The sequence below is a fragment of the Achroia grisella genome, unplaced genomic scaffold (genome assembly GCF_030625045.1).
Source record: "Achroia grisella isolate CSIRO2021 unplaced genomic scaffold, CSIRO_AGI_Agris_v1 utg1186, whole genome shotgun sequence".
NCBI classification, from domain to species: domain Eukaryota; kingdom Metazoa; phylum Arthropoda; class Insecta; order Lepidoptera; family Pyralidae; genus Achroia; species Achroia grisella.
The window spans coordinates 3,204,272-3,215,669 of NW_026712592.1; the positions used below are offsets into that span (position 1 = coordinate 3,204,272).

The following is an 11,398-nucleotide window of genomic DNA, read 5'->3' on the forward strand; positions in this document are numbered from 1 at the left end:
ATTGTTTGACAGATAAGAAAATGTAAATTTTCAGTATTGATTACTCTAAGCAGTAAAAGGAACATTACAGAAAAAATATATAGAAAACATAAACGATTTCTCAAAAACTGTTGAATTTAAAATGAAAAACCTTATATTCAGAAACAAATCAAAAACCACTAAATAGAAATTCTGATAACTGTCTGGGTTGAAATCCAATTTCAACGAATTGGGTTCCATTCAATACTATTTTTCTACAAAACATTGTAGATATAATGAATAGAATAGTTCAATAAATCAACAGTCTACATCTTTAAAATAGTTTCGTGGACGAATTTATTAGTTAATAAATTACGAATAACAAAATATAGAGAATCACAGCCATTCCCTACATAACATGGCGTAAACAAATGAACAATAAAATTAATTTACTTAAAATTAACTATTATTTATAATAATACTTCTCATAACTGAGTCTGTTACATTATTTATATATTATGATATTATAATAATAAAATTATAATAATGGAATTCATTGCACAAATACATGTATAATATTTATCTTATAAATTATACTAAATGGAACAGATCTATTTTAAATTTATACTTCTTATTTCATAAAAGCCACGATTTTAAAGTAACGAGTAGCAAACAAGCTGACATCCCAACGGGTGGTAAGTGGGAACTGTCGCTTATTTACATGAAGCGTAACATGTGATCACATGTGACGCCAGATATACCTGACACTCTAGAGGACTAAGATACTACGCCTAGGTACCTTATAATCATTACTGCTATATCTCACCAAAACACAGCCTGCAAAAAAGCTGCTGTTCGGCCGGCTGTAAGTGGTGAGATAGATAGTATAGAGATAGAAGTACCCACACAGACTTTGTACAGTCTGTTTTGTCTGTGGTGCGGCACAAATTCAAATTCGTTACTATATAACAACTATTAAATATAAATGCAAAAGTAACCACTAAATTGTCATGTCATCTTCTTCCTACAAGAGGTAAAGTGGAAACTGGAAATAATTTTCATATAAAACTGCATAGTCATATAAACAATTTAGTATGAGAAGTATGAAATTTCCAGATTTCCCATTTCATTTCTTGGAGAAATTGGTCCAGCTTTATGAGTATTCTTCTATTAGTCTTTAGATTTGGCATACTCTTTACAAGTAACTCTGTATATAGTTATATATTGTAATAATTCTTGTCTTTACTACTATAAATATAGTACTTGCCTTTATTTTGAAAAAATTTAATCATAAGTGGATTTTATAATAAAAAATATAATATACTCAAGTATAATGAGTAATAGAAACAAAAATTAATGACTTACTTCTAAACAGGACACATACATAGTAAAATACAATATAAATTTATGCATAAGCACATTTATAAATATATCACTGAGACAGATGGACGGACGAATCCATGTCCCCCATAACGATAACAACGATTATATGAATCGGCTAATGCCGATTATTTAAATCTAATGATTTAAATAATTTTCCATAGTATATAAGAATTAAATAATATATTGGCGACAGATATACATCTGTAGTAGAGTAGGTAAAACACTCACGAAATTTTCACTGTTTTTTCGCGTAGGTTCTTCGCTGCTTGGAAAGTATTGTGCATGAGCATAGCTACCGTCATAGGGCCTACTCCACCAGGAACTGGGGTCACTGCACCGGCGATTTTGATCACCTCTATTTAATAAAAAAATTGTTTGATGTTGAAATATGTCATTCAAATATAGCCCTCAATATAAAAATATTCAGTTAAGAATTTAAATTATTTCCATAGTTAATATTTATTTGATAGTATATTGAATAAGTATTACATTTAAAATAAGAAGGCTTATTAAATAGTTATTTGTACATAGAAAATAACATAAATTTTATAGAATATTAAAAAATCACTACTTACCATCATAGTCGACATCTCCAACCAGCTTGGTTTTCCCCTCAGCGTCAGTAATCCTCGTAATGCCAACGTCAATTACTGTGGCGCCAGGTTTAATCATGTTTGCCTTAACAAGGCCTGGAATACCTAGGAATAATATTATGAAAATTGTTAAATTATGCTGCTTTATTCATTTAAGCTATATATATCCATATAATTACAATTTTTATTTTAAGTTAAGACTAATTTGTTTTCTTTATATATATATATGGCCCATGGCTTTACCCACATTATGCTGCTTATTATAGTTCATTTATTAAATTGAAATTAAATTACAGCTTATTTTCATAATCTCACTGTAAGTGAAAGATCTCTTTTCATTCTTACCATTTTTTTTATTTCTGAATGAAATTAAACTCTAAAAATATATAAATGATTAAAAATATACAAGTAAAAATATAGTAACTATTTTTATTTACTTGTATAGTTTTAGTTAACTTAATTTATAGATATAATTAAAAAAAAACACTCACGCATTGTTATTTCAAAGCATTTTTTCTAACAAATACAATAACACCAAAAGTAAACAAATTTATATATACTTATAACCTAGACAACGATTCATCCCTGACAACTATGACGACACCGGAGGCAGAAGTTAATAATAAAAAATAAAATAATATAAATAAATAAATATTACCTGTGGCACTAATGATAATGTCGGCATTTTGACAGAAAAATTCTAGATCATTTTTCGGAGTGTATCTATGGCATATTGTTACTGTGGCGTCCATTCCCAAGCCGCTTTCGTGTTTTTTGTCTGTATGTAACATTATAGCTATGGGCATTCCTACATTTTTGGAACGACCAATAACAACTGCTTTGCGACCGTGAGTTTCAATGCCACTTCTGTAAAAAAGAACTAATTTAGCGAAGAATACTACTTCCCCATTCCCTCAAAATTAAGATTGCCTGGGACTAGTTTGGAACCCCTAGCGTTGCCCAGACTAGCGTAGTGCCATCTACACTGGCACTCATTTTCGTTTAGCGTAGCTTAAAGGCCAACTTTGGCCAACAGCATTAGAATACTTAAAAGCAATGTAACATTTCTCAAATACACCTAATTGTACTCCAATTTAAAGGATAACATATGAAAAATTGGAGAGTCTATGTACTCTGAACTAAATAACTTCATCTTCAGGAATGGCATGGAGATACCATAAGGTTACAATGTAGCTATATTGTGACAAACAAGATGGTACATGAATGAAACCGACACGGCTTTTCTAATTTCTACGGCAACGCTCTCAGCTGATTTGCCGTTCCTACACATAAATTATGTAAGGTAGTCAAATAAAAAGAAATCTAAAACAAAAATAATTACCTCTTAATCATTTCAACTACACCGAGAGCAGTTGCAGGCACTATGGTTTTCATATCAAGACAAAGTTGACCAACATTAACTATATGAAAACCGTCCACGTCTTTATGCGGTGATACTGCATTGCACACTTTTCTTTCATCCATGGTATCAGGCACTGGTAATTGAATCAGTATTCCATCAACTATATCACTCTCATTTAACTCCTTGATTTTATCAAGAAGAAACTCTTCAGTGATAGTGCTCTCAAATTTTATGGTTTCCGCATTAATTCCACAGTATTGTGCTGCTAGTACTTTGTTCTTTACATATGTGTGGCTTGCTGGATCATCACCAACAATGATGCAACACAGTGATGGTGCTCTATATCCTTCCTTCACCCATTCTTGAATCTGTATTTTCAATTCATCTTTGATATCTTTAGCAATCTTTTTTCCATCTAGGATCTTGGCCATGATTCTGTTCGAAAATGTGTTATAAAATAAATTAATGTGAAAGAAATTAAATCTAAGTAAGAATCTAAATTAAAATCTCTAGAATTGGTGAATTGTAATGGTATTTTAAAGTAATTCGTCTAATACATTATATATCTTATATGTAATCTAATGTATAATAAACAGCAATAATTAAAAGAGTTAGACACTTTTTAACTGGACATGCTAATAAAAATAATAAAATTATAGTAGTAAAATATAAAAATATCATTACTAAAAATGAGTTTGATAGATGTATTACAATATAAATTAATTTAGAATCTCATATTAAATCAATTAGCATTGTCATTCTAGATCCCTCGCTCTAATAAGGACTAGATAAGATAAAAATAAGATAAGGTATTAGTGTTAACACTCTAAATAAAAAAGATAGTTATGTTGTAAGCACTGAGCACTATAATTTCTATGAGAACTATTACAAAACCACAAGCATTAGGCTTCTTTTTCTAAGGAAAAATAAATTAGGAACTCTAATAATAGCCTGAACACAAAAACAAAATCAAAGCTGACAGTGAATTTAAAATTAAAGACAATAAACAACAAATTTCAAAAACATAAATATAATAACACACAGACTCCAAAAAAATACATAAACATAACAACACAAAGCCAGAAAAATAACACTTTTTAACAAATATTTTTACCTGGCCGATCCTATCGACTCAGTATAAGTATGGCTTCTCATTGTGCTTGTCAGAATGGTACTGACTACTCGGAGGCACGATATTTGCCTCATCGCCTACGGCTGATGTACACAGGTCATTAGGTCACACAATACACACAATATTTCATGTTTACTACTGATAACAGGCTGATGAGGCAGAAATAACTCTTACGAATCAAGCGTTGGAGATAATCTCTTAGCCTTAGATATTCCCACAGTAGGGTATTAAACTAAATTGCAAAGTGCGATGATAATGGGATGTGTCAAATACTTCATGTGTAAGTATTAATTTTATAATAGATATAGAATATAAAAAGTGAAACAAAAAATTTTTAATGATGAGACCACTTGAACTTTGAAATCATAATAATATAATATAGAAGACACTATATATTTTCTATTTTATTACCAAGCTGTTTGCTTTGTAACTTGTGTCCCAGGTAAAGAATGACTTTGGGATGTCCAATTACAAAACATTTTAGCCTTCCATAAAGAACAAAATATTAAATGCATGTCTTATAATAGTAGACATATGCAATTTACCACTGGATTAGCTTATTATATTGTAGCTCTTTAAATTAGAAAACCCAGTACAGCTATTCAAAACATTTCTTTCCATAGCATTTATTCCTACATTATTTCATTAATTCTGTATTTAGTGTAAAATTAATACAATAAAAAAAATGTAATCAATCTCCATGGCCTTAAAAGTTTAGGAACCACAGATCTGGAGCATTTCATGTGATATGGGGTTACAGAGTTCAATATATATCAGAATTAACAGTAATACATAAACCAGTTGCAACTAGTGTTCAATACTTGATAGTGATATGGAAAGGATAAACTGAATATTTCCAGTTACAAGTAAAGACAAATTAATTAATCATATTTGTGTCAATGAACAAATAAGACTATAGTTTATATATATGTAACACTTATAAAATATAAACTAATATTATAACCACAAAGTAAGCCTGTTTGTTACCATTTCATGACTAAAGTACTTCAATGACATTTTATAAGAATATAGTTTTTTTAATTAATTATAATGGAATGTTGCACCTGTCTGTGCTCACTATTTATGCTTGTAGGGTGTCACAGGAGGATGACAAGAACATGAGGTGAGGTCAGTTAGCTCATCATGAAAAAATCACCAGGTATTTACCGGGATGGTTTCCAGGAGGGACCATATGGAGATAAAGCTGACAACAATGTACCATTGCTAGCAACATGCCATGTAAGTCCACATTACTGACAATCCTCTATTCCTCCTAAATATATAGATGTACATAACAAATTTAGGTGACGGTTATAGGCTAAATTTTATTTTTAAAAAGTAGTCACAGTCCCAGGTCACAGCTAGTCATACAGGTGAAAAAAGAAATAAATATTTTATTAAACACAGAAACTTAATGCTGCTTACAATAAATTCTGAACAAATGTACTACATGAATAAATGTTTTTTCATTTGATTTGCTTTGATTTGACAGAGTAAGTATGCAATTTACTTTTTACTAATATTATATAAATGCAGAAGTTTGTGATGTTTATAGCACTTTCAACTAAAACTACACCAGATAAACTAAATGGAAATTCAGTACATAGTTAGATTATAACCAAATTTAAGACTTTTCATCTGAACTCACAGTAACAATGCCACAGGATACAGCTAGTAAAATAATTCATGTTTTGAACTATCAGGATGTCATCAGAGCCAACTAGGATACAAAAATACTACAATAGTACAAGATACGAACACTCAATTTAAAACTGTATGCTAATGCTATAAACAATAAAATGTTGATTTAATTAGTGCTTAACCTATATTACTATTCTGAAATTTAATATATATGGTTCATATTTATTAATTTGCATATATTTTCAACATTACATCCCCTTTCTAGATTATATTTTAACATAAAAAAATTGCCTACACCTTCCCGCATGATACAATGAAGGTTAATTTAATTTCATGGGAGAACCATTTAGTTATGAAAAGGTAAAAACAAACAGACAGGCACACTGTCATATTTATAATATTAATATAGACAGTTAAACAAAGCTGACCTAATGACACATGATCACATAATTATGATCTCAGTACATAATGCCACATTCTTTTACAATCACCTAGTAAAAGTGATAAGTTTGAACTAGGTACTTAAATTCTAAATAATCTTGTGCATAAATATTTTAAATAATTGACTTAGGCAATGGACGATTACTTGATGTTTTGCGATTAAAATAATGTGCTTTTTTTAATTGTTGATATGATTTTGGAATTGTTGACACCTATTTAGTTATTTATTTTTTATTAGCTATACCAGAAACCTGTAAGAGGAGATTGTAAAACATGAAGAACAAGACAATGTTTTCTAATTTTATAAATGTGACAGTTATTTATGGGGATCCTGCTTCCCTTTTTTACTTTCATCCAAAATTCTATGAATTTATTGGCGTTTTAGGTAAGGTATACTTAGTTTTAATTGAGTTCTGTTTGGAAAATAATTCAATAACTCTTCACTCAAAGTAGATACTGTCCTCTATAACGTACTAATGAAATAGATTATTTCTTTATATTTGCATGCCGATTAATGAGAGGTTATATGAATAATTGCTTATGACTTACCTAAATGAATGGAGATCAAAATCACAAAGTAGTAACTAATCTATCGTAATTTCCAATGCAGTAGTAATCATGAAATATTTTGTGTAATATAATTTATAATTTTTATAAATAATAAATGGAAAGGATTTGTCAGTGGCTTATGTTAATTGTTATGGAATTACGGAATGGAAATGACTTTGAAGTAGCACGTCTCACGTCAAATAAACGACGTGTCATTTTGACATTTTTCAAAAAGGTTTGGAAAGAGTTGCCAACCGTTCGAGAAATGTGTTATTTCATAATATGAGATCGAGGTTATCATACGAATACAATTTTATGTAAGATATTGACTTACGGAAATTCATGCAATTCAATTATTACACTATATTTATTGCATTCTATTTGAGACCAATAACTGTTACAAGTAGAACTCCAGCATTGCAGCAACAGTTTGGTCTTGTATCCTTTTCACTTATAGATAAAATACTATCAGATTCGAGTCTACTTAAGTTGAATATTATTTAGTATAGGTATTGGGGACGATGCGCTTTTATTATATAAAAATAATATGATTTTTGATACAAAACGATATAGACCATAAGGAAATATTGGTTTAATTCAACTAAAATGCTAGTAAGATATACATGTTGAAATGTTACAATATGACAAGACAATAAAAAAACAAATCATAGTATTATAAAGAGTTTCTATACTACCACATTCACCCATCCTTATGATTCATAATCATTTAAGTAAACAGGGGGCCTTCTTTCACGAACAGGCCGTTGGGGCGAATGAACTAATTCTGAACCGGAATTATCAGCATTTAAATTTTCATTCTCAGATGCTGTCTGGTAGATCTCGGCATCTGTATCAGAAGGGTTATGAATGGAGTTATACGTTTCATCTTCAGTGACTACTTCTTCAATTTGCCTATTAATTGGCGCTAGATGTCGGTTTGATACTGTATCCTCTCTCCCATCAGCAAAGCGTATTATAGAATAGTTTGGGTTTGATTCCAGCAGTTCCACTTCTTCCACTAAAGGATCATATTTACTTTTTCTTACATTTTTTTTTAATAGTACTGGGCCCGGAATCATTAACCAAGAAGGTAAAGAAACTCCATTACCAGATCGTCTCGGGAAACAGAACATCTTCTCATGTGGTGTAGCATTAGTAGCTGTGCATAATAACGATCGAATTGAGTGCAGCGCTAAAGGCAAGACATCTTCCCAATACCGAATATCTAGGTTTTTGGATCGTAAGGATAATTGTATAGTTCTCCACAGAGTCCCATTCAGTCTTTCGACCTGGCCATTTCCTTCTGGATTATAAGGCGTAGTCCTGCTGCATGCAATATCATTCCTTATTAGGAAATCTTTAAATTCTTGTGACATAAATCCAGTTCCACGGTCTGAATGTACATAGAGAGGAGTTCCAAAAGTAAAGAAAAGATGCTTTAAACTTGCTATTATAGTAGCGGATGATACATCTTTGCAGGGGTAGGCAAAGGGAAATCGAGAAAATTCATCAACAATAGTTAAAATGTATTTATTTTCGGAATTTGAAGGCAACGGCCCTTTGAAGTCTAAACTAAGTCTTTCAAATGGGGACGTCGCTTTAATAAGTCGTCCTTTACTGTTTGCAAATCTTGGCTTTATCTCTGAACAAATAGGACAACTTGCAGTCATATTCTTAATTTCAGTAATCGAATACGGTAAATTCTTAGACCGCACCCAATGAGCCATTCTTGTGATTCCTGGATGGCTTAATGTATTATGAAGCTCATATAAATTTTTGCGTGAAAACATATTAGCACAAACTCTTGACAATGTATCAGATACAATATTTTGTTTACCCGGTCGATATATAATATCAAACTTGAAACAAGATAATTCAAGCCTCCATCTCTCTATTTTCTCGTTCTTAATTTTACTTGAATGTTTTTGATTGAACATGAAGGAAACCGATTGTTGATCCGTTATTAAAAGAAAATGTTTTCCAATTAAATAGTGACGCCATCTACGTAGGCTTTCAACAATTGCCGACGCTTCTTTCTCTATTGAAGAATGGTTTCTTTCGGACTCTGTCAATGAGCGAGAGAAAAATGCTACCGGGCGACTATTTTGTGAAAGTGTTGCTGCTAAGGCATGTTCAGAAGCATCAGTCTCTACAGTAAACATTTGTGTGTCGTCAATAGCAATTAAAGCAGCGTTTGCAATATCTTTCTTAAGACTCTCAAAGGATATTTCTGCATCACGTGATAATGGAAATGAATTATTAGTCGCTAAATTGCTTATTTTCTCTGAATAGTTATTTATCCATTTAGAATAATGTGCAAACATACCTAATACTCTCTTTAGAGAATTTATATCTGTAGGTGCAGGCATGGAGAGTAAAGGTTTAAGACGCTCTTTATCAGGTCTTACAACATTGTTCTCTATAGTATAACCTAATATATTAATAGTCTCAGAACCAAAATTACATTTGTCTTTGTTTAGAGTAATTTTATACTTTGCTACAGTTGCCATAAATTTTGCTAGATTAGCATCATGAGTAAGCCTATCCTTACCACAAACAGTAACGTCATCTAAATAAGCATAAGTGTCAGTAAGATTTTCGTTAGATATGATAAATTGCATCGTTCTTTGAAATGCTGATACTCCATTTGTTACTCCAAACGGTATACGTGTAAATTGAAATAGATTACCGCATGCTTCAAATGCTGTATAAGGTCGTTCTCTCTGTTGAATTGGTACTTGATGGTAGGCACTTTTGAGATCAATTTGGCTAAAATATTTATTCCGTGCAATTTTTGATATAAGTACTTCAATATTAGGTAAAGGATATGCATCAAGTTCTGTAAATTTATTTATAGTTTGAGAATAATCAATAACGAGACGTTTACGATGGATACCACCGCCAGTTACTAGAACTTGTGCCCGCCAAGGTGATATACTTGGCTCAATGATTCCATCTTTTAATAGTTTTTCAACTTCTTCTTTAATAAATTGTTGATCACCCTCGCTGTAACGTCTTGATTTTATTGCTACGGGTTTGACATTAGGAGATAAATTTGAAAATAATGTAGCATGAGGTAAGTTAGCAGCCATGACATTACATATCTTCAAAGGATCTCGGGGACCACCAAACTTCAGTTCTAAGGAGTGATGAGCTTTAAGTAAGTCATGACCTAGTATAATATCAGCGCATAAATTACGTACAACTAATAATTTGACATTGTCGTACAAATGATTATTCAATTGTAAAGTTGCATTGCAGTAACAGTTGACTGGTGATGTATGATTAAGTGAAGCTAAAGTTATAATTTGTTGACAATGTTTCTGTTTAAGTTTCAATAAGTGCGCTAATTCTTCATTTACAAAGTTTAATGAGCTTCCAGTATCGATAAGGGCTTCAGCATAATACTTATTAATGGTGATAGGTACAGTTGCTTTATGTAAACTAGGTAAAGAAGCTGCAGATATAGCTGCAACCTCTGCAGAGTTACTATTATTAGTCTCATTTACTATGACAGCATTCATAGTTTGTTTGCTTCGACAAACATTAGCAAAATGTCCCTTTTTAAAACAAATTTGACAAGTGCTATTTAAAGCTGGACATCTTATCCGCTGATGAATTACATTACTACCACAAAAGAAACATCTTCTTTTATTTGTTGTGGCAGCTATAACGGTTTCTGCTATATTATCTCCTGATATGGATGTAGACGCTTCATTATCGTAAGAAGACAAAGTTTTGGTTTTTTTATTTTGTGAATCAGATAAGGTAGATATGGAATCAACTGCGTTAAGCGGTATGTTATCATTGAAAGATCGAGAATTTGTTTCTGCCATTTCTAGTGAAAGTGCTTGGTTAAATGCTTGATCAAGTGACAGTTCCAGATTTTCTAGCAAACGTTAGCGTATTTTGTGTGAAGAAATACCAGCAATAAATGCGTCCCTGATATATTCTGATCGATATTGTTCTGCTTTGACATCCTTGAAAGAGCATTTTTGAGCAAGTAATTTAAGTTGACGTAAGTATTGATCTATAGATTCATCACTACGTTGCTTTCGAGTGCCAAGAATATGACGTGCATGTATTTCATTTTTCTGTTTAATATAGATTCCATTCAAAATTAAAATAGCCGATTCATAATCAATACATTCTTTTATGTTTACATACACACTGGGAGATAAGTGATTAATTAAAATTTTTAGTTTATGTTCATCAGTAAACTCACCATTATTTTCTGATAGGAAATTGTTAAATGTATATAGCCAATGCGTCCATTCAATATCGGCATCAGTAGAACTCGGGTCTAACTCAAATCTTTCCGGACGTAGATATCGTGCT

The 11,398-nt window shown here is 31.3% G+C and overlaps 2 protein-coding genes across 3 annotated transcripts; both read right to left on the bottom strand.

The window, feature by feature from the left end:
• Window positions 1-1,487: 1,487 nt before the first annotated feature.
• On the bottom strand, window positions 1,488-7,253 carry LOC131854102 (bifunctional methylenetetrahydrofolate dehydrogenase/cyclohydrolase, mitochondrial). 2 transcript variants are annotated; one of them, XM_059205227.1, is made up of 6 exons: window positions 7,061-7,253; window positions 4,412-4,512; window positions 3,277-3,732; window positions 2,593-2,801; window positions 1,917-2,039; window positions 1,488-1,696 (listed from the first exon to the last, which is right to left on the bottom strand). In XM_059205227.1, the coding sequence occupies exons 2-6, from the start codon at window positions 4,501-4,503 to the stop codon at window positions 1,566-1,568; spliced, it is 1,011 nt and encodes a 336-aa protein (XP_059061210.1). In that variant the 5' UTR covers window positions 4,504-4,512; window positions 7,061-7,253; the 3' UTR covers window positions 1,488-1,565. The 2 variants fall into 2 exon arrangements, with proteins under 2 accessions (XP_059061210.1, XP_059061219.1); XM_059205236.1 differs by lacking the exon at window positions 4,412-4,512 and having other exon boundaries at window positions 7,061-7,251.
• Window positions 7,254-7,770: 517 nt separating this feature from the next.
• Window positions 7,771-10,896, bottom strand: LOC131854497 (uncharacterized). The gene has a single exon (XM_059205628.1). The coding sequence runs from the start codon at window positions 10,894-10,896 to the stop codon at window positions 7,771-7,773; it is 3,126 nt and encodes a 1,041-aa protein (XP_059061611.1).
• Between the last annotated feature and the right edge of the window lie 502 nt (window positions 10,897-11,398).

What these genes read in the sequence shown, in the direction of transcription:
- LOC131854497 (XM_059205628.1), bottom strand. Translation starts at nt 10,896, where the DNA reads ATGGCAGAAACAAATTCTCGATCTTTCAATGATAACATACCGCTTAAC.
- LOC131854102 (XM_059205227.1), bottom strand. Translation starts at nt 4,503, where the DNA reads ATGAGGCAAATATCGTGCCTCCGAGTAGTCAGTACCATTCTGACAAGC. An exon ending in GAGTCGATAGGATCGGCCAG is followed by an intron (nt 3,733 to 4,411) that starts GTAAAAATATTT and finishes ATTTTCGAACAG; the next exon opens with AATCATGGCCAAGATCCTAG. An exon ending in TGGAGATGTCGACTATGATG is followed by an intron (nt 1,697 to 1,916) that starts GTAAGTAGTGAT and finishes TTTATTAAATAG; the next exon opens with AGGTGATCAAAATCGCCGGT.